The sequence below is a fragment of the Patiria miniata genome, unplaced genomic scaffold (genome assembly GCF_015706575.1).
Source record: "Patiria miniata isolate m_02_andy unplaced genomic scaffold, ASM1570657v1 HiC_scaffold_18, whole genome shotgun sequence".
Classification (NCBI taxonomy): Eukaryota; Metazoa; Echinodermata; class Asteroidea; order Valvatida; family Asterinidae; genus Patiria; species Patiria miniata.
This window is the reverse complement of record NW_024037056.1, coordinates 8,739,380-8,763,920: the sequence shown is the minus strand read 5'-3', so window position 1 is coordinate 8,763,920 and position 24,541 is coordinate 8,739,380. Positions and strand designations below refer to the sequence as shown.

Here is a 24,541-nt window from a genome sequence, read left to right as displayed (position 1 = left end):
TACAAACAAAAGGGGGATAATAAGACGTCCACGATTGATAGTGGGAATGTATGTGTGCGTGTTCAAACGTTTGTTTATGGTATAAATCGAGGACACGCACGTGCAACATCATCGATGAATTCAGGACAGGAACCGAGGACGACCTCGATAAGATAACGTTTACAAAACAATGAGTGCTGTTGCAAAAAAGTTTGAGTATAAACAAAGGAAAAGGGTAGAGGGAAAATAGAAAATTCTTGATTTACACCATAAACAAACGTGGGCGAGTGTGAGTATGATGTAGAGACGCTGCGTGGACGTATATATTCTACTTTAAATGCTCTTTCCAATTAACATGATTTCGTTAAAAACGCGTTTTGTTGCCCAATTTAGCGCACTCCAGGACGTTATGTCCCTTTATTATGTTTATTGTCCCTACACAATAGCGGGAACATTAACAGCACTCAAAATTGGCGTGACTGAATTTTATCAAGGACAAAAATGTGCGAATCTCAAGCTGCCCATGTACGTGTGATGCTGTACAGAACTCTTTGGGGATTAAATATTTACTCCTTGAGTGAGAAGCTGATATTCCTCAGCATTCACAAAAGTTAAGTTCTTGCTAACCGATATGATTGGTTTTTGCTTCCCCTCTTCCTATGGTCTTGCTTCCAAGACGTCCTTAAGTTCGTCGGTATCGAGACAAACATTATTGCTCAGGTTACAAAACTGAGAAATCGAAGAATTCAATTGTCGCTTGTTAAAACGACAAGAGACGTCTCTCAGCATGCTGCGCCCCTCAATGGTCCTCTAAGAATACTTACATGATCTCCAAGCTGTAGAGACTATGGAAACTAGCCCCGCTCAGAGTCTGTATCTTGTTTCCTACGATATTGCTGTCAAGAAGGGAAGTCCAATCAATTATTAGTCAATGAGCCCTCACGAAGGGATTTCATTTCAGGAAAGAAAACCTCTCGTGAAAAGCCTACATACGGCTGAACTGGACGATGACACGTATGTCTGGCGTAGTCGGGGGGGGGGGGGGTATTTACCCCCCCCCCATATTTTTTAAAGACTGCCTTTTTTCCATTCAAATGTCCTTTCTTTCAACGGGCTTAAACCCCCCCCCCCCCAATAATTTGTAAGGAGGGCCCTTTTTTACGAAGTACCTTTTTTCTGAACAAGTGCCCTTTTTCCAAAAAGAAGAGGTGCCTTTTTTTGACATCTGCCGTTTTGGGTGCCTTTTTTTCAGAATGTCGCACATGTATCGCCCTGAAAAGCACGAAATATTGGCCCTTGTGTGCATTATTGTCGGTTTTGAACAGCACTCCCATCGACAGATGGTACCAGCCCCCCCCCCCCCCACCCCCGCTTTATGATTTTTCAGAGGCAAAGTATCCAGAGAAAATAACCTGTCTACATTTCACTGGCTGTTTATCAAGCCTCACTCAGCAGGTACCGATTACAAAGAAGAGGAAGCTAGGATGGAAGTTATTATAGGCCTAGCTGCAGTACTGACGGAAAGTGTGATATAGCACATCAATTCTAAATCCATCTGTGCAAGGTTACATGTATATGCCTTTAATCAAATGGAGTAGAATTTTAGAGGGCAAAAAAAATAGAACGCATCATTACTAAAAGTCCCACTTTTCTCCACCTTGTTTGAATTTTGCCCCTCTCAGGGTTCATCTTGTTGTTCTTTTTTATAGTTACCGATACATATAATAACTTTCGCACTTACAGTTCAGTAAGTGACGTCAGTCCCTCGAACGCTCTCGGCTCGATGTATACAATATCATTGTTTGGTAGTTCCCTGGAGAAGAAAGGTCACACATTTCAGTAAATCGACAGTCTTCACCCCGGAAAAAAACCATATACTTGGGTTCAGACAAACTCTAATTCACTGAGCAAAAACTGTATCCTTGTCGTCAATAATGTAAAAGGCTATAAGTCTTACTTGCTGTCTAGTTGTGGGTAACTTCTGAAACATGCATGAGCTTTAACGGCCGGCACACGCTGCTAGATTAAAGGCGAATTCCAAATTATAATTCTAGCCGAGGCTCTTAGCGCTCTGAGCCATGGACGGTCAGGACCTTTCCTTTCGCGATTCCTCACCACGAAAGAGAGCACCGAAGCACCCGGTTTCATGCCATATATGGAATTGTGTCCATCGCAAAAAAATTACCGCAGCGAAGATAAAGCGACTGTTCTTTAACCATGCACACTTCGGTTGCCTGACCACAGTTTCTTCCCGTACGTGGGTTACGAGCTGCACACGTAATTACATCCAGCCTCTGATTTGCACTTTAATTGAACAGCAACAAGATGCGGAAACGATGGCATAATTGGGAAGTGATCGTATGGAGAATTCGGCTAGTCAAGTCGACGGCCGTAAAATAGATCCACGCAAAGCCAACCACAGAGCAAGCAAAGATTATAAATAAACGCATTATGAATATACAAAGGAGCATAACCTATTGTATGTTGATTTCAGATTAAGAACTAATATTCTGTCAGAGGTGACATGCGCGAGGGAGACACAAATTGTGATGATGTTTATTTATAAACATTAAAGCAATATTATGTGTACATGAATTACTCATAACTTTATCAGGACATTGACACAAGTCAATGACCAAACCGAGTGCTTGAAATCAAGTGTACATCCTATGGGTCCACCGTCACCCAGGGACTGATACTTACAGGTGAACCAAGTTAGGAGCGGCCACAAAGGACGAAGATCCCACCGTCCGTATGTTGTTGTAAGACACGTGCCTGCGGGGAAAGAAAACTTTCACTGTAACAAGATATCAGAAATTTGAGAGAAGCACTAGACGATGAGTTCAAACTTCCACACTATGTCTCTTTAGCTGGAATTCAGCGGGAACGCGTTTCAGCGGGAACGTGTATGTTGCCGATCCAGTTTTGGGGATCCGCATTTTATGTCACGGCTTCAAGCAATCCACATCAACGTTCGATTGAAATCATTTTCCCGCCTCCTCCCCTAACGTTCCTCCTTGGTATAATGGAGGGGGGGCACTTTTGGTTAGTCCATCATTGTGCTTTTTGTTACTGAAATGATTTTTCTTGGCATTTATTGGTGGCCCAGAAGAGGCCGAGCTCCATAAGTAGTGGTTTTGATGTAAAATTTGATCAGTTAACTCAACTTATTGTGCCCCGTGTTGTATCCACACGGGCTGATCCAGTTTAATACCCAATGAGGAGATCAGACATAATGACAAACATGTTATTCTAGAATATATATATATAGCCTGTGTAGTTCCACACGGGCTATACCCCCACTACATGGGCCAGATGTGGGGACTGTGCAATACATTTCGATACATGTATTTGATTTCGGTTATGATTAACCCTCAAAGGGGCAGGTCTTTAATCAAGACCTAGTGCATACATTGGAGCACCTATGTTGTTTACTCGATTTATGCTTTCACAACGGCCATTGTTGGTGACAGTGGTCACTGGGTATCACTATTGTCTTTGTGGTCTTGGCTATCACATTATTTTGTTGTGATCATGGGTATCACAATTGGAGTGATGGTGGTCATGGGTACCGTCTAATTGTTAATGTTCGGACTACCGGTCCGTGCTTAGTGATGTAGTATTATCCGGTTTGCACGTATTGGTATTCCGGAATATTAACGTTGGTTAAAATTGAAATAATGTTTTATGTTTTACTGTTTGGACTATCGGTCCGTACTTTAGTGCTATCCGGTTTGCCCTCAAGCTTTGGTATTCCGGTTGAATAACGTTGATTAAATTGAAGCTGTGGCGAGAGACACAAACACCTGTTTTCTGTCGTGCCTCCTTTTTTGGAGTATGAGTATAACGAAGATATAACTGTATGGCTTATTTCTATATCTCCAAATTACTGTTTGCATTATTCAACAGATCCAATAATCTGTGTTTACTCATCTTCAAATGTTTATTTGAAATTTCAAAATGAACGAGCTGAAAGCCTTTTATCTTCGACATCTTCAATAATTCATTGGGGCTTTTTTTGTTCATTCATTTTCATTGCGCAATTACCAACACTTGTTATTGTTGCGAAAAGCGGTACTCAGAAGCAGCTGCTTCATCTTCGCTAGCCAGTGTACAGGGTGAGTTAAAAAAAAAACGAAACCCGAATGTTGGGACCATTGTTTAAGGAAAGTTCTTTATGTAGCATTTTCAAAATCTAGGATATAAAAGCCCAATTCATAACCTTTTTTTTAGTATAAAAATCATTCAAATCACTTATGTGCTTTGTAAGTTACGGAATGTTAAACACAACCACTGTTTTAATGCTCTGTCCACGGATCACAAAAAAGTTCAGTGTTCTTTCAGAAAAACGAAAACAAATCACATAGGGATGTGTGTGAATTGCCCGTTTTGCTGAAAGAACGTACATGTTTTTTGTGATCGTGAACAGAACCTTAAAACGGTGGTTGTGTTTAAAATTCCGTAACTTGAAAAGCACACAAGTGATTTGAATGATTCTTGTACTAAAACAAAGCTTATGAATTGGACTGTCATACCCTAGATTTTGAAAGTGCTACATGCAAAACGTCAATAAAACAATAGTCCCGACATTTGGGTTTCGTGGGTTTTTACTCACCCTGTATAATATTTGTACGTCGTAAGACTACCCTGGCAAACCATGGAGCTATGTGTTTTATAGCTCAATGGAAACACTCGTCGTCAGCCAATCAGATTATATGCGAACACTTTGTTACTTATCCCTATGCACTGAATATTCATGATTCTTGATCCCACGAGGTCATTTTTTTCTAGTGCTTGTTAGCCAAAAGAAGAGTGCGTTGCATGTAGCCTTTGTACAAAAAAATTCAGGCAACAAAACAAATATGGCGACCATTATGTACGAATAGAACGAAACGTCCAGCATCTGTTTTCGGAGTAGACACCCTACATGAGCAACATAGCGTAGATGAATTCGTGTTTGTGGACACATGTTGTAACAAACTATTTGAACGGACAGAAATTGTGTTAATCCATATTTGAAAGTGTCATATATAATTAATCGAGCGAGGTCGAAATAGATGCAAAGACTGTCTACGTCAAAATCGTTTGGTTGGCTATGAGCGTGACCTAAGATATTTGTAGATTTTTGAAGTGGCCGATGCACTTCAGCTTCAAGGTTCAAGCTCTGAACAACACAGGGCTCTTTCATTTCCTAAAAGAGATGAACTTGCACCCCAAAGCGGCTACTTGTTAAAAAGCAGTGGACGATCATTTTTCAAAGTAATGATATATGGGTTTCAGGACTACTACATATTTGAATAGCATATAAACGTCACCCAAAGGTCATCAAATTAAACCATCAAATAAACGGAATGTGCATAATCGGAACAGTCAAGCTTCAATTTCTGGTTTTTTGGAAGGTGCGGGTATTTATCATTGATGTCTAAGGTGATTCTATATAGATTTTCCCGGACAATTTTGAAAAATGTCTACATGAATTTTTAAAAGAAGCATTCGTTTTAGTGCGAAATAGAATGAACGTTCAAAATCCCTGTTTCTATTTAACAAATGATAATTCTATTTCCATGAAGATGTATTCAGTAGTATAAAATCAGCGAACGATTTCCCGAATGTGCACTGAATTTGGTATACTGACATCTCATTTTAGCGCGAAATCGAAGGCACATCCGCAATCCTGTATCCCTTTTAATTTATCAACAATCTATTTCGCTGAATGTGCACCCGATTTCCCGCGCAGTATTTAACGTGTGCCGGGTCAAGCATTTATTTATTAAATGTATTTATGTGTTAACACAAGTAACATATGAGGAATGTTTGATTGAATGATTGAAAGTTTGAATATTTATGATGTTTGAACTGAACCAAGCTAAAGAAAATCTATCTTTGTTTTCTCAGCATTTGCCACAATTGCAACACACTGCCAAGTGTCGCAGTTCACATAGGCCTCCTAGAATATCCACTAATGGCTGCAGGCCATTGACGGATAGACAATTGAACTGATAATAATGACAGAGAACTTTAAGAAATACAGAGAGACTTTAAAATATAATTAAGACAAGGAACCAACAATAAAAGGTCCCCAGATCCCATATAACATTACACGTGATGTTTCCCTTTACCGTCCAAATATTATGCCTTCAAGATTATGATGATTGATTTTATTTTGGTCCGATTTATATCATTTTAACATTTCATTTGCCTAAATTTCACATAGGCCTTTGTATATATATAAGAACAAACACATCAATGATCAAGTAGGCATACTCAATCAATCAAAGTTGCATCATGATTTGTATAGACCTGTATACGTTTTTCAAATTGAATGCAGAATATGCGAATTGAAATTATAACAAATGAAAAAGAATGTTCACTTTAGCCCGTGTCACAATAAAAATATTTTATTGTGACAATCTTATCCTTTTAATTATTTAATTTTCTGTGAAGTGGATTGCACATTCGTAATAATCGGCAACACGAACGTCAAACCGAAAGCCTAATTACGTATTTAAATGAAACGTTATGCACATTCATTTATTTGAATGATGCAAAATGAAATCGAATGCCAGTTATTGCGCAAATGAAACCTGATATACGTCGTTCTCAAAATTAGCGCCAAATTTAATTTACGTTTTACAAATTCAAATGCACATTTTACATAATTGTCCAGGAAAACCTAAAGTATATGCGCCAACTACGTTTACGAATACAGATGGAATATTGAGTATGCACACCAATAAGCTTTTAGTACAAAATGCAGTTTGCAAATTCAAGGTAGTTTTACATTTGACTCAGTTCGGAGCTGCTTGGTGTGGATTTGTTAGTTTAATTAGATCTACCTGCATTTTTTCCAATATGAACTTATTTCAGAGAACAGATCACAGATCAAAATATAAGATATTCCTAATTGTATTGAAGAAATTAATACACTTTCTAAAATCGAATTTTCTAACATCCGGACGTTTCGTTTCTCAAACTGTGACGTTTTATTGTGGTTGACATAAATATTTGTAAATATATGTTCCATTGGACATACACAGGAACGATTTTAAATCATAGGCCGAAGAGGGAATATTAAGCTTTTCCTCATTTTTTTCAAAATATTTGTCCGATTGAATGACTTTACTTTCAAGTATCCCAGTGAGCCCTGGATCATGACACTAAGCTGGTGCTACTCACATGACAATTTTGTCCCTTTTCCATGGTCATATTTCTACGGAGATCATGGAATTATTCCCGGGAGGCGTAGCATCACATTTCATTTGGTGAAATTGGTCCGAGTGGGCTGTCCCTGTACGAGCCGTGTACTTCTGATATTTCACCGGCCACAACACGCGGATTACGCCCCCAAATCTCCGTAGTCTTGGGACAGTCAGAGACGTTCTACATGTAAACGCACAGTGCCTTGCAAAGGGCCCCACGCAAGAATCTGTCGCAAGAATGCAGCGGTATCCATCCTCACGACTTGTAAGAAAGTCACAAGCTCCTGCTCTTAGTTTTAGGGGTTTATAATCCTGCCTGTCCAATCTGGCAGACTGCAATGTGATGCTACCAGAGAATATCTCGATCTTCGATAATGTAGGACGGAAAAGACACTGCTAAATCCGGTGCGCCGTGTATATAGGGTGAGTCAAACAGAAAGTGACCGAATTTTAAGGAAAAAAAATTGTTAATAATTGGCTTGCTCCATTTCATAGAAAAACATCTCAATGACTTAATTGTAACTGTGAAAATTTCATGTAATTTGTATACTCCATTCCCAAGCTATTTTTTTCAATAAAAAGATCACAAAACTCGGCTGTCTACCACTCATCATGTACCCTTCTACGAACCGATAAATATCCATTGAAGCATGAAACATGGACCTTTAATACCCAGCGCGATGAAAGAACGAGAAAACGCACAAAAATCGCCATCAATTTATCAGGAAAAAAGTTGACTTGTTCCTCATGATATTCAAAACACAAAATCTGACAATACAAATAATGTTTCAGTCTTGATTTAACTTATTAAAATCTCATTTGTATTTGAATGCTTGTGTGTAATCTGTAAATTCACATTCAACTCAATTACTTCCAATGGCATTCCATGGACAGCTACAAAAATGGGTTCTTTTAGTAAACCAGTGCAAAAAAACTTCTGATAGTATGGATCAATTTCAGTTATATTTTAGGTGAGTGGACGAACATGCTCTTTCAGACATTAGTATTTTCCCCAATCTTCGCACTGCCATCCAGATTGATCAAGCGCCTTTTTGGTGATTTCATGCAATAATCAAATGCCAATAGACATATTCATAATTAAATAGCGATAGCATCTTTGGTAAAAATGCATCATTGTTTACAGCTGCTTGAGTACAAATGATTTAATGTTGGGTTTTGCCCTTCACATATTTGTTTTTTCATTAACAAGCCTGAGGGCTTACAAGAAAACAAATCAAGACCTTACTTGGGTGGGACTCGAGCCCTAGACCTACCTCCTGCTTACTCGTGCAGACGTCTTACTACTAAACCATCAAGCTTGGCTGGTTCGAATTTAATGTAGCAACCTTTTATTATATTTTTGATGTAATTTTGCGCCGGGACGCGATTTTTTTCCCCAAATGACATCTGCATGGGCTGTACGCTTTGGCGTTTTGGATTTACTGCTCTAAAAACATGAGAAGAAAATACAAAATTAGAAGGGAAAAAATGAATTCGAAGGTAATTTTATGAAATTTGGACTTTATTTCCCTTTTTAAAAAAAATCCTCAAAAGCTTCAGATTAGAAAAAAAATCGGGTTCAAAACTTTGACTCGAACCCACACCGCGAGGATTCCTCGCGATACAAAAACACGACACTACCAGCTGAGCTATCTCACTGCTGAGGAAAAAATTATATATACTTGCTTACGTATCATAAAAGTATCGTAGAGGGCGCAAAACAACTATGTATAAAGGATGTAGTTTGGGAAAAGAAAATTCGCCGCTGGGACATGTCAATTAAATATTTTGTTTTGCCCTTTACCGACGTGATTTCTATTACCAGTTTTCAACAAGTATTGTTACGAAAGCTGGTACCTCGCAAACGTTGCAAACTGCACTCGTTTGTAAGTTACCATGCCATCTCGTGAGCTGGAGGTGCTGGACTGTTTCATTGAGAAGTATTTCTGGGATTTACTTGATCCCGGATGCGGGATCACATGGCACTTTTGGGGTTTTTATCTCGCTACGCTATAGTAATATTATTCATGCATTTATGTATGTTTAATATTTTACATCTTCATGAGTGTAATTTTATTTTCGTTTGTTAATTTTTTGTCATGGGTCTGGATTATGCCCATATCAGAAGAAAGATGCTTAACTTTTTTATTTCCGTGCCTCTGTAAAATTTATATTTCAGTGTCTGAAGATTCGACATAAAAAAAATTAACATAAAATGTTGCCATCGTGCTGAAAAGCGACCATCTTCGTTCAGTTATATCGACCCTGAATTTAAAAGGCGCCACAGAGGGTCATACCCTGGCTACATCATATCCAGGCCACATTCATGTTCTGAATTGTACTAAATACTTACAAGGACCGCAGGTACTTAAGGCTGTTTGGCTCACCAAGATGCAGTTGCGTCAGGTTGTTGTTAACTAAATAGCTGAACAATACAAAACAAAAATAAAGTTACGTGAAATTGCATGTCTGCCAGATTGTGTGGTAACAAGAACTATATACTAACGAAGCCTTATTAGAAAGAGTTACATCAATCAATTTGGACGTCATTAGGCCAAATCATTTTTTTTAGCGTCCTGCCCTTTTGAAAAAAAAAGGAAGGAGGAGGCCCTTTTTTTCCCTTCCAAAATAGCCGCCCGACCGAGCTATTTTTCAAGATGGCCGCCAGCTTTTTTTTTTTAAATTGCCGCCACTTGGACTCCGGAATGACATACCAGCTTTATATTGGCTAGATGCAACAGACAAAGAGGCCAGAATGATGTCTCTGTTTTATAATTTTATCATTTTTTCGTGTTTAGGCACACAAAAAAGTCTCTGGTTTCGGGTATGGAGCTTGCCCCAAAAGTGGTGCGGCGACGCGGCTTTTCTTTGTACTTTTTTCCCTTCAAATGTCGGCTATTGACTGCAAATTGTGCCCGACTAAATTTAGTGCAAAATGTATTGGAGCCCAGAGAGGCCACATAAGGCTTATACTCGATCGTAACCCCATCTAAAAACACGTTTAAATTGTGCAGCAGTAGGATTCCAGTCAAACCAGTGAGTTTGGCGGTTTTGAGACATCATCTTACATTGAAAAAAACTTTTTAATTTTGCCGACGCGCATGGCTACGGCGACGCGCGCGCATACCAGAAACCGGCGACTTTTTTTTTTTGCCTGTGTGTGTGGGTTTTTTTTCTCAGTTTTTTGGGTTTTTTAAGGAGGCGGCCTCCAAATAGGAAGCGGGCGGGGACGCTAAACACGTTTTTTTGGTTTTTTTTATTTGGACTCATAGGCCTAGGTCTGACTCAGTTCGCGTACTGAGTCAATTAAACCTAGGCCTATGAGTCCAAAAAAAAAAAAAACGTGTTTAGCGTCCCCGCCCGCTTCCTTTTTGGAGGCCGCCTCCTTTAAAAAAAAAAACTGAAAAAAAACCACACACACAGGCAAAAAAAAAGAGGCTCCGGTTTCTGGAACCTGTAAACGCTTTTTAATCAGCGCAATATGTAAGGGAGCAGACTAATGACCAGCCTGGCAACACAGGCACGATGTCGAAGTCGCTGTATGGTCTGACGTTACCGTTTTCTCTGTGTTTTGTCTTGCCTATCCAAATTTCGCGAAGAATATTCGTGTCAGTCGAGATCGTAAGTGGGTGCAGAATTCTCAAGCCTTATGACACCCTGAATGATATTTTTGAGAGATTTAAGGGGATCGAAGCGTCATCATCTGCAACATCAGCCGACCTTGAAGAAAAACAAAGTAGGGGGGAGCCGCGTCGCCGCAACGCTTTGGGGCAAGCTCCGAAACCGAAGGCTTTTTTTGGGGGGGGGCCTAAAGAGTGTATTTCTAAAAAGCGATATAGAAGAATCCATTATTTTGAAGGGAAAATGAAAAATTCAAACAATAAAAGTAAAGGTTTTCCCGGCCAATTTCCTAAAATGTTTATTCACTTCTACAAATTTGTCATTCGTTTTTGTCCGAAGTTGAATGCACGTCTTTAATCCCATTTCAATTCAACGAAAGTTCAAATGTTTTCATTGTCCGTGCATTCACCTGTGCATTCATTTATGCAAGCATACCTTTCGCGCAGAGTTCTGGCATACAATTTCGTGAATGTGCAATCAAAAGTACGTTTCCCTCATTCAAAAAAGCAGATTTCATCACATAACATTAAACTAAAAGTGAAATAGAATGACCAATGTTTGAAATCGCCCTCTAAAAGCGAAAAGGAAGTCTTGTAAACGAATCTGAATGAGCATTTATAAACGAAATGTGCTGCTCAATCACTTAATTGACTGAACTGAAATGGAATCGAATGCTTTGGTAGCGAAAATGAAACGCGTGTTCAGAACGATTCTCAAATTCAGGACAAAAATGAATGACCGATTTTCAGAAGTGAATGAATATATATTTTAGGAAATTGGCCGGGAAAACCTATAGTAAAACTGCTGTTTTTAAACGTTAATTGTCGCTTTACGTTCTTAAAATTTGTTCGACTACAATATAACAGTCGTCGAACTGACTTTGGGCAAGCGGGAGAGGGCAGGATTCTTGAAGGTTCGTGCCGTTGATGGCGTTTTGGAAATAAACTCTTAATACCATTAAATTTTAAACCAATAATCTCAATACGGAATGTTTCTTTGCTTCATTAATCATAGAGTGCGCCACCAAGAGACCGAAATATCAACATTCTGTTCTGGCGCCAAATTAAACAGTGTGTTCGTTTAGCTCACCCGGGTCGACACGGGTAAAGGCAGACGGGTTAGCCATGACAGCCGGGCTAATCGAACGCTCAACCGCGGGCCATCACGATCCCCACGTGACGCCCTTAGCCGTGGCCGTAGCCACTGACCAAACGCCCGTTTCGGATTGGGTCTTAGTTTTAGATTTACTGCTTTTTAGTCAATGCAAAACTCAAAAACGTTGGGCTGAAATTATGACCTTAAAAGTCGCAATGAACTCAATTAATTATAACCCTTGGACTTCAAATATAGTCAACTTTTATGTCCACTTGAGATTTCCGCTGTCCGGCCGCCATATTTGCCCGTCACTTTAGAGTTAGAGAATGAAAAACGCATGCGTGACGAACGGCACGGGGTTGACCTATGCCGACCCGGTTGAGTTAAACAAACGCAACCAGTAGGTCTTCGGCGCGGCAGCGCGCGCCATGAAATAACTACATTTGACGACGGGCGAAAAAAACAACATAAAGTCGGCTGCCTTGCTCGGGCTTTCGGGACTGCATACTCAGATTTTTGTCTGAGTGCTATACAACTCACCGAAATAGAACTTGGACCAGTGGCGGTTCTACGGGGGGGGGGGGGGAGCCTATGGGGGGCTATAGCCCCCCCCCCAAAAAAAAATTTGCCTAGCCCCCCCCCAAAAAAAAATTCCATACAAAAATTGCATTAGCAAAAAGAAGGAATGTGACGTACATGCGAACGGTCTCTCCCTAAAGAAATAGTCGTGACAAGGGTGCATTTGTAGTTCATATAGTGTGCCTGATTGTAGGATTTTAGTGGCGCTCTCCATTGAAAATATGGCACGAGCCCCTCCCCCCCCCCCAGCCGCCCCCCCCCCCCTCCCCACCCCCACCCACCCATCCCCCTATTGATTTTCGGAGGCCTAAGTGTCCGGAGAAAATAACCGGTCTACATTTCATCACGCCTCCCTGAAAAAAATTCTGGATCCGCCCTGCTAGCCCCCCAAAAATATTGGCATTCAATAGATTTAGCCTAAGCTCATTTGTCATTTCTACTCTGTTACACGGTAGAATTTAATGATCATCTCGACACACCCAAGCCAGTTTGCAATTTAAAAAAAACCTGCTGAATGGGGTCGTCGTTTGGTCTTAATCACGTCCAGGCAAGCGAAAACCGAGGGTGTTGAGTAGCCGACGTGACCCGGTTAAAATCACGAAGTGCACCCACGCAGCACGCCGCCAAACGCCGGCAGATTCCCTTTCACTTGATGGAAATCCGAAACCAAATGAAGCTGTAATGTGACACTCACAGTTTGATGAGGTAGGGATACCGCTCTAAGTTGACAAGTGCCGCCATCGTCTGCCCTTTGCTCGTTGCCGACGTGACTCCGTTCAAGGATCTGCAGGTGGGAAATCAAACCACTAAACTTTATTTGTAATAGTTGGACTCCCTATGCTCGCTCAGTTTACCCAATCCATCACAATAACCCTGACAACATTACTTGTGCACAATACAGAGCCGTTTTAAAATTAGCTATAAATCTGTATACTGTGTTCGTCCTCTGACTACACAATGCACTCGCTACCACTCTTTTTTTCACAAAGCTTCGTCGATTTCATCAAGAACAGAAGCTCGATTGTAGCACCATTCCGATTCTCTAACCGCCCTTACAAACAAGAACTATGTCTGTTTGATGAACAGAATATAGGCTTTTCCGCATTCAGATTTTTTTCCCTCTATTCATTTGTTCCTAACAAAACTTCCAAACTAGAAGCTTGTTTTAGACAAACCTGAAATCAGTGAAGTTATTGAGTGGTCGGGCACAACCCGTCCACTGTTTAGAATTGTTCAGATTTATCTTCTTCTTTCTTCCTTTTTTTTCCGGAAAAGATTCTCCGCGGGTTTTCTCTTAAACGGTATAGGGTATGAACTTGTAACTTTCAACATATATATACCCTCATCCCGAGATATATGTGCATATTAGTCAGACGTCATGATGGCGTTATCGGGTGTCAAATTATACATAAGCGATTTTCGTTAACAAAAGAAATATGACCATCTTGTTACACCTATAACTTTGGAACAAAATGATCAATCATGTTCACACCTTGTTATCAGATAGACCATTATTTTATAAACCATCCATGCAAATATTACCAAATCGCCCCTTGATATTCTTGGAAAGTGCAAGTTCTTTCAACATTTTTAATTTTCCATGCATTTCCGGACAATTGAGTTTGCAACAAGAAAGAGAACTCCTGCGGTATTCATACGATCTCCTGAGCTACAAGCTTGGTTACCATAATAAATAAGGAGCCGTATGGCCGTTTCCCATGTTTTCCCCAAAAGGGTTCTTCGCGGGTTTTTCGCCCCTCCTAGAATCAGCGAATATATAGCAATATACTTTCTTGATGTCACAAGAAATACCCGAATTCTTCTTTGTGTCCACTAAATTCACCGTAAAGTAAAGCCTGTTAGCGACGTCGTTTCACACTGTACTTGTAGTTGCATAAGTTTTACAATATTTATAATACATAGTTGCTTAACAATTTTGCATTAATCTCAAATGTGTGTAGTCATTTGTATTTTATGCAGGGCCCCAATGGAAATCGGTTTTAAACTGTTTGGGTATACCCTTGGTAAAGAAATGTAATAAATAAAATAAACAAATTTATAAATATGTAGCCCTAACCCTAACCCTAGCCTGGAGTAACACAATCTTATGTGCGGGTTGTCGGAAAAAAAAGGGTGTCGGCAAAAAGGGGTGTCGGAACACAAAAAAGTCACCGTTCCTTCGTCTTGCATGTCTATGGGCCTTATGCACGAGTTGGCCATGTTTGTACGAGTTCCCTGAATGTATTTCTTTAATTGATAACTGTTGAATGGGATGGCGCCAGACTATTTATGCAGGCATAATGTAGCCTATCCTTATTTCACTGTCATTTTTTTTAATCTGACTTAAAACATTAGGGAATCTTTAATTGCAAATTTTAAATTATTCATTGAATCAGACTGGAATTAATTAGTAATTAACTTGCTTTCATTTCTCTTCGTATAAAGTTCCAAAAAATATGGCCGATCGTGCATAAGGCCCGTGACCTAGATTCGAATCTACTTCCATTCGTAGCCTCTACGGGTTATGCATGGAACAATACATAACGTCTGCGTGTCAGATCTGTTCTTGGTTTGAAACAGTGCCTACGGAGCTTTTGAGAAATAAGTTTTGACGTTTTGTTTTCCTAGCTCGGGGAATTAAATTCAAGGATATACTGTTAAGAGGAAGTCTCCACGGTATTTCTGCAATAATAGTGTAATAATACAGTCGTCGGATTTGTACGGTCAATGACTGCCTTAATGCAGGCCTGGAAGGAAATTTCTAGACCTGTCCAACAGGATTCTCTTCGTTATTTCCACATGTTAAATTGTGTTTGTTTTGAAGTATTTGAAGACAGATGATTCATTGCGCGTCAACAACGTCTGCTCCATATCTCGGAAATGAAAAAGGGGAAAGGAGCGTTCAAGCTCGTTGCCATCATGAAGTGGGTCTGTCCATAGTGAGATTTTAATAAGTGTTGCCAAGTCATGATTGTGTTTGTTTTAACTATAACTATAAAGATGACACAATCTATGGCTAAAGCCGAACAATTTGTGTGTTCACTGAAACTAGACAAAGTGTCCAGGTGGGTAGGTAAGAAAATAATTTTAGTTTGTCTGTCGCTCTTTTATATGTACCTAAACGGTATTCTTTTAAATGAGCCTGTATAATCAGCCTGTTGAATCAATTCGCTTAACTAATTGTTTAATCGACCAGTTTTATTGAGTCCTTTTTCGAGAAGTCCATTTTTTTCAAGAATCAAACTGAATCGACAACCTGATGGTGCCCTGACAGTGTAAACTCGCATTTTCGCATGTGCAATGAAGTCCGAACGAAGGCAGCATTTTAAAATCCCGCGCCAAGTTCGGATTCGGTTCGGGTTCAGTTCGGACTTTTTATCCGAACTTGGTTCGGTTCGAGTTCGGCAGCTTCGTGAAACAATGATTGCTTACGTCTTTTCTGTTTTCATGTAGCCTAGTTCTTCCAAGCATGAAACTCGGATTCGTAGCATTGAAGCAACGTGATTTTGTGGCGCACGTTGTCACTCAGTACACGGAGGTATGTTCAATCCAATACGCACGGTGCCTAAAGCCCCTGTCACACTTGTCCGAATCTATAATTCCGTTCATAAACCGATCTGAAATATTATTAATTCGGACACGTTCGGAGAGAAATGTCAAAAAACCAGCCAGAAATGAAAATACACCGATCATAATCCGGTCTTATTCCGGATCTAATAAGTTGCTATTCCGATTGCAATCCGTCTATATTCAGAACCTCTCCGATCATCACCGGACATGCCAAACTTTGAAAAATTCATTGATCTCAAGACCGACCGCTTTCCGAACGTTCCGTTTATATTCCGTTCGTCTCCGTTATATATATGGTATTACATCGTGGTAATGCGGTATATCATCGGATAAAGTGACATCAAAGTCCGTTTTTTGATCGGCATTACAATGTGGGTTCGGAATGAACTCTGAATACATACGGAGGCCTGTTCCGTACTCTTCCGTACCTATTCCGCATTGCAACGAATGGCAAAGAATGAGTACAGTGTGTATTCCGTGCATTCCGTGCATATTCCGTGTGTATACCGGATACCGTCCGTATTGAGGTTGCTGCGACAATTCGGAGAAATTATTAAACAGGTTCAATAATTTCTCCGAGTTCCTCAGTGCATCACCGAACGTACACGAGTATATAGCGTTGGAAAACCGAGGAAAACCGAGGGAAATCCTTTTGAGTTCAGTTTAAACCGATTAAACACCGAATCCACAATGTTTTACTCGGAACATGAACGGAGTGACGATTCGGACAAGTGTGACAGGGGCTTAACGTGGCTTGGAATATGGATTATATAGCCGTTGTATATGCACTCAAGGTTCAAAACGATGGCTGAATGCTTGGTTGGAGCAACTCAAAGAAGCGGGAAAACACAGACAAGAATCCCTGATGAGAAGACTGTTTTACTTCCTTAATATAGTTAATTTAAAATTTTCGGCTGGTAAGGTTTAATACCGTAAACACATTTTGTTCGTCCAAGAGTGTCTTGGCCACATTCGTAATGTGTGCGTAGTCCACGCCTTAACTTCCATGCAGGGAAAGAAAGCTGACCACCCCCCCCCCCCGAAAAAAAAAATTCCGAATTCTTGGGATGAAGGTACAACTAACTGAAATAGTTCAGTGTATAACTTATATCCACAACATCTAAGGAAACATTATTGATTTTCATGGTACTGTCGACATTTAAAACAATTGAAATAGACAGGAAGATAAAAATGTCAATCTGTCAAAGATATTTAAAACAAAGTAAGTTGTGTATTCGAAAAACCCCTCAATTCAGCATATTGTTATCTACAATTAGCTTGAAAAGGGTGTGGCTGATTTAGATGTTAACTTCTAAAAATAAAAAACATGTATATACGTTCAACCTGCTGGCAGTAATTCAAGTAGACAAACGGACGGACATTCAATTATTCTGCAGGAAGTCTGTCTGGTTTCTTTGCCAACTCGGGAAATTTATTTAAAGAATCCTAGGTTAAACATGATCGATTGTTCTGCATTATCTTATACCTCACAAACACGTTTGTCATCGTTCAAGTACTAGCTCCAGAGAGTGGGTGTGTTATTTTGCGTAATGCAAACCACACTAAAACTGTACTAGTACAAAATAAAGACGGCATCAAAGGATCCATAGCCATCCATGACTATATAATCCCAGCGGCAGCACTGAGTTTGCTAAACAACCACGGAGCGTCAAGCCTGAAAAGCTTCTTCAACCTGTTGCTGAGATAACTGAACCCAACCACGCGATCATGGCACAGGTAAGTTCCATGGCTGTAGGCTAAGATGCAGTGTTATCTGGTAATTTAATCATGTCTGACATCTTCGGATAAAAGGTACGGAGACTTGTTGCAGCAAATGCAAAGCATGAGGCCAGTGGCGTATCCAGCATTGATGTCGGGGGGGGGGGGGCCGCACTTGCACATCCTTGCTGAAATGTAGACATGTTTTTTCTCCGTACACTTGGCCTCCGTAAAATCAAAAAGCGGGGTAGGGCCGGGGGGCCTGGTACCCATCTTCCGAATGGGGACGCTCTTCCAAACTGACCTATATTATGCATACTGGAAAATATATGCCGATGTTCATGGCGCATTGTAATGGTTTTGGGGCTTGGTTTTCTTTATTTTTTTTGTTGTTTTTGTTCATGTCAGAACTCTCTAACCATTTAAGAAAAAAGTTACTTACAAATATCTTTCAAAAATATCCGCCGGGGGGGGGGGGGGAGGTGACTCCTGCCCCCACCCCAACCCAAATACGCCACTGCATGAGGCCTATATGTTTGTGTTAAAAAGGAGCATCAATTTATAGTGACGTACACAAATAAACGTAAACGATTATGTTCATAAAAGGGAACGAAATTAATCATCTTTCTCGATACAAAAAAAACTACTTTTTTTCTCAATATCTGCCCGATTTTTTGCACTATTTTACAAGGCACATGCAAGTTCTAGAGAATCTCTGATGACTACAGGTTCGTTATTTTGGTGCTCCTTAAGTCCGCGGAATCCCTTTTGGGGGAAAACAATCCCGCCAATACCCAAAAAAAATCGTTACGTCACTCGTTGCCTTGGATGTTTTTCTAGAGACACATGGCCTTACGTAGCGATAGTTCGGTGCCCAATTTTTCATTTATTGCACATCCGTTGGAAAAGTAAAATAACGGAATCCGTCACGTTCCGAGTGATAACTACAGTCATCTAGAAAGCACTGTCCCATTTTTTTTTGGCCTTATTTATTCTAAATATCTAAAAAATTGCAACTAGAAAACTGTTCCCTCAAATAGTCTGTGCAAATCCTATGGTCAAAATGGCGGACGAGACATTGTTTGGACACACCACTATGGGCGACGACCCCGCGTGACGTTACACTTCTACGCCGTATAAGTTCTCCTTACATAGTTTGCGAGAAAAAAAATATTGCCCCTCAAAAGTAGTCCTGTCTACAATATCACCTTCTCGTCTTAATAGATTGTTTATTTAATAATTCCACACCACCAAACATCATCTGAAATAAATCCGTATCCAATTCTATCACATTTTTTACGGGTTCACCTCTGCAGAATTCAACACTTTGTGTATAATTGACATATCGCCGTTTGAGAGTTAGCCACGCCCCGTAGACAACCCTATGGAATTTGTACATAAGTTTTGTTTGTCTCAGATTTTGCGCGTTTCGCGTCCATTTTTATATCATGTAAATGGACAATATTTCACGAGTTGCGTTGACGCGGTTCTACCGCGATAGGTTAATTATTCACAGCCGTAAATATGCATTAATATTTTATGAAACGTATCGTCGATTTCTTCAGCTTTTAGAGAAAAAAATGTAAGCACACCAATATTTTGAGAAAAAGAAAATAATATTATGCAAGTTAACATGGCATTTTTAACATTATTCATACGAAGTTTTTCGGTGAATGAAAGTTTGGAGTCCAACCGTTCGACTTTTTGAATAAAATATGGAAGCTTGAAAAGGATCGGATGCATGGCAACGTTTCTTTGATAATTGTACATGACAGGCTGAGAGTGATTATGCCCTCAAACTATGTAGGCCTACCTCATGTGTTGCGTTTTGAAAATTGTGCACCAATCTCCATAGCTTGAGAAACTTCCGATTTTATTAATCTGTTCCGTTTCTTCACGCGGGATCATGTGCCCTGGTATACGGGTAATTTTGATATCATAGTGTTACTGAATTAGATATTCATAAGCTCAGATATTTCTTTCTAACCAACTTTTTTTTATTCTTTTCAGTCCAAACAAGCCGGTGCAACATTTGTCTTGCTCCTTCTCATGGGAGTTATCCACGCATCAATGTCCAGTGATTCACCCATGGATTCACAGAGTTCACCTCAATCTTCATCCAAAGGTCACTGCTGTAATGAGTGCTACATGGGTCAGCCAGGAACACCAGGCATTCCTGGAAACCCCGGATTTAACGGAAATCAGGGTCCGATGGGACCAAAAGGGGAGCCAGGATTTGGTCTCCAAGGGCCTAAGGGAGACACCGGCGATCCCGGAGAGAAAGGCAACAGCGGCGAGCCAGGCGTTCGAGGCCCGCCAGGAAAAGTAGGCCCATCTGGTGTCTATGGTGACAAGGGCGAGAAAGGTGGCAAGGGAGAACCTGGTGATACATCCCTAGTGACACCTGCACCGCCCTCCGTCGTTGGCTTTAGTGCCTGGAAGTCTGAAGTGCTGACTGGGAACCTAAATGATGTCGTCATCTTTGATCACGTCGTAACGAATGTCGGCGGTGGATACAGTTCGCAAACCGGCATTTTCACGTGCACAATTCCTGGGCTGTATTTCTTCACTGCTAGCTTACTCAGCCAGAATAACAGACGAACCCTTTACGTAAAGTTGAGAAAGAACGATGAAATGATCGTTTCTTTATACACTAATGACCCCGCAATCCATCGTCAAGTAAGTAATTCAGTGGTCATTGATTTGGCAGCGGGAGACAGAATTTGGCTTGCGTTCGGCGGACAAAACGTTGGTTTCTTTGGTAACGTCAATAGGCATTCTTTCTTCTCTGGTTTTCTTCTTCAGCCAATGTAAAATCAACATTGTGTGATGAATAATTAAGACCTCAAACGCAGCGATGCATTTTATAATAAGCACATGCAAATTTAAACATTATACAAAAGGAATCAATCTTGTCGCCATGTTACTGTCAGAGCCCTATAGTTTTTTGAAGACAACTCTCTCACACTGCATGGCTCTGGCTTTGCAAAGGCGTGGAGTTTAAGACATTATTTATATTTCCCAAAAATGCTCTCCGAAAAGTTAAACAAAAAGTCAGTGATACAGGACTTTTCCTGTTTATTTTGTATGTCACCTGTTGCGTTATACTGAAAGTTGGTTTCCGACTGTTCTAGGTCGTCGCAAGGCTGACCCTCGGTTTTAACCTTTTAAGCAGTTTCTTTATTGCAAATAAACATGTTTCTTGATGTTTTGTTACGTAATTTTGCTGAATTTTAACGTCAGTTTGATTCAAGGGGGAAAAATTGAATGCATTTTAGTATTGTATATTTAAAAAAGTGTTAGTGCATGAGATATTTGTAATTGTATTTTTTTGTTTCAAGAGTTGCGAGTGATTTATATAAAATGTTTAATTTTAGATGAAGGCTTCGGCACATAATGTCCCTTTAGTCCGCATAGATAGTCATCATAATTCAGAATTATTCACCTTCGTTTACACTTGCCTGTATTGGAGAACATTATAATCATTACTAACTGCACAGATTTGATAAGGTGTATTTATATTATTCTTGTCTAGTATGCTTTACTTCCTATATTTAAGTATAATTTAGCAACCAAAAAACACACACTCCAGCAGAAGCCGCTTGTTGCCTTTAAAGATGTACTTCGCTTCGTTCCAAAAATAAAAAAAAATCATAAATAAATTGTTAGTTTTCTGGCGAAACAAAAGTTTTTCACTTTTGAATAAGACATCGACCGTAAACAAAAGCATCCAAGAAAACACCAATACAGTTTGGATCGGGAACCAGTCTGCTCGCAGGGAAAATCTGTTTGTGCACAAAATCAACTCAAAACAATCTCCTTTTGAAGATTCAGAAGCCTAAAATTGACACCCAAAATATTTGTTGTAATAATCAAACACTCCAAAGTCCGAATTCATTAGGAGAAAATGATCGAATTAGTAATGTGCAGCACGGACAGGATATCATTAAGTTAAGTTGTATAGTGCTAAAGATGTTTACAACCAATCCAAGTAGATCTGAGTTGATCTAAATTGTAACTTTTAAAATAACCTTGAAATCCAACCGTTGTATACTCCTACCCGTTGATTCTAATCCTATAGATGTTTGAAATATCTGAGTACCGTTATAAGAAGGATTTTTTTTTTTTGGCGTCGGGGTGATAAATATCAAATTAGGTTTTGCCCTTCGCCGTTTTAAACACACTGAGTAGACAGTGTTTCAACGTCGGTGAAGGGCAAAACCTAATTTGATATCTGAGTACCATTTTTGTAATGGAAATGCAAAGTGTTTTTTCCCAGCGGATTTTTTACGTCATCAGAACTGATGTCTATTTTATCAAGACAATTCCTATATCTGCATGATTTGGTGCCTGTTTTCATTATGGAGGTACGCATCTTCAATTAAATTACAGTTATTGAAATTGCATGACCTACACACCTTTGTCCCTCGTGTTGATGTTTTTGATATTGTTTCGTTTTGCAAGTGGAAATGAAGCAAGACACGCTGAGCATTATCTTACTTACATTTATACCACTTTTATTACAAAAATTTAATTCAAACAATAACTAGAAAGCATTCAGAGAGCGCAAACCTCCGCCAAGGCTAAATCGTCCCCGCCATATTATCAGTACATCCACAAGAAATACTAGCATAAATGGTGAAGAATCCTTAAAAAAAATTCTGGATTCCAGACCCAGATCCGGATTACTGCCAAAATCTAATTGATTTGTACTTGTACCAAGGACCACCCCAAAAACCATTTATGCAAATCCGTCCATAACTTTTTGAGTTATCTTGTTAACAGACAAACCAACCAACCAACAAACACCAAATCCGATGAAAACATAACCTCCTTGGCGGAGGTAACAATATGGATTATTAAAGCGCATAATTAACTCAAAAGGTCATCAAGCCTGGCAAGCTAATAGCAATTACAGGCAGTGTACTGCCTTAGGACACAAGCACCCCAGGCTGGGTTCGAACCCACAACCTGCAGAATTACCCACAGATCTTGAGTTCATTGCACCAGACCACGAGACCACGGCACTCCATGAGCACAATTCAGGGACATTGCGTTATGGACAGGGGCGTTGTGGCAGTTAATTACAGTTCAAATTAATTAACTACGAACGGACAAAAATTGTCCATCGGTTGCAACTTGCACTAAAACACAGTCTCCATCCTTCTGCAACGAGTCAGCGCTGGAGAAATTTGTCAACTGGCTGAGTGTAGGTAGCAAATCGACTTATTCAGGGACCAGTGAAGACATACACTTAACCTCGTTTCCAGCGTCTACTTTTATCCACGAGACAATAGCAGACCCCGGGTAGGTAACTTGCTCTTTTAATCTGATTTAAGTTATTTTGTCGACCTGTTGACTTTATTTCTAACACGTATTACGACTTTTAACGTTCATTGTTAATTTGTATGTTAAATCCTCCTTATAAACAATAGTCCTTTTCCATTTTGCTTATTATCATATTTTGTGCATTACTGTTGGATGGGAAAGAAAACATATCATGCATTTGCAAGAGACATAAATTGCCAGTGTTCAGACCCTAGACACCTCATTCACAAAAATTGACCCGCTGTTTTGTACTGCGTACTGTTCAACGCCATGGAGACGAGGTTGACACGTAATTAACTTTCAACAACGATCCAAATATTCCATATTCAAAGCGCTACGGCTTACCGCGCTGCCTGGCGGCAATGCATGTCCTAATCTCTTAGACTTTTCGATTTTTTTAGATAGACTGCAGCAATTCTCAAGCCGCTCTAATCATGTCGACCTTGCGACGACGCAGAACAGTTTGCAACTGACTTTTCATTATCAAGCTGTGCCTGAGTTACGACCGTCGGGAACATTTCAGTCGCCAAGTTTTTGCAACCTGGTTGTAAATGCAACGATATTACATGTTAGACGACTGGCATCAGTCGGCGCTCAAAAAAATCAGCAGTCGCAAGAGCAGAAACTTTTCAACTTCAGCGCCGCGACGGAACGTATTGACGCCAGGCGGGAATCAATCGCAGTGACCTGTGTGATTGAGTTGACGACGTCGTGCACGCGTTCGAATCATCCAATTTTGTTGTGAACCGCCGTCGCGCCGTGGGTGACTTGAACACTGTTGTGATTATTCTGTATTGAGGATGCCGCTTTTTTTTTCAAGATAACCACACGATTTCTCAGTTTTCTGCTTGATGCCGACGGTTCGCAAGCCAATCGCAGGTGACTTTAGGGAAGAGAAATCGGACTCGGGTCCACTCCAGGCCCGGATTATGCCAACTACTGCAGATGTCACAGTGAAGTATGATGACATTAGGATTAAATAGTGTGACATAACGACGACTTTGTTCGGCGTAGACGAGACGAAATCGAAAACTCTTGGACGAATATGTGTGTTCATGGTTTCAATTTGCCTGAACTAAAATTGAATTTTTTTTTAAAAAGGACCAAAAAAATATTGAAAGTGAACTAAATAGATTTGCTGGACAAATATAAATAATTATTATAATGGTTGAATTAGAAAGGAAAAAGCTTGAAAATAGCCGGGAAACCCCATATTTCCTTTACTAATCTTTGTTTCTCAGAAACATATCGGTTTCGGATCATTGGCTTTGAAATGTTTGTTATGATGCTGCTTCAGTGCCGAAAATTGCAATAAATAAGGAAAGTTTCTGCATTTGCCGATTCAGCGTTGTTTCAGTGCATGACAGTAAGTTAATGAGCAAACTTTACGCGCAAATATTTCAATTTAGGTTATTGATTTAAACAAAAAAACCTAAACTTCAGATTTTCGG

General features: G+C 39.9%; 1 protein-coding gene across 1 annotated transcript; it reads left to right on the top strand.

The window, feature by feature from the left end:
• Positions 1-17,552: 17,552 nt before the first annotated feature.
• On the top strand, positions 17,553-21,893 carry LOC119725144 (collagen alpha-1(X) chain-like). The gene is made up of 2 exons (XM_038196504.1): positions 17,553-17,780; positions 19,773-21,893. Exons 1-2 carry the CDS (start codon positions 17,772-17,774, stop codon positions 20,574-20,576), a joined length of 813 nt encoding a protein of 270 aa, XP_038052432.1. The 5' UTR covers positions 17,553-17,771; the 3' UTR covers positions 20,577-21,893.
• Positions 21,894-24,541: the final 2,648 nt, after the last annotated feature.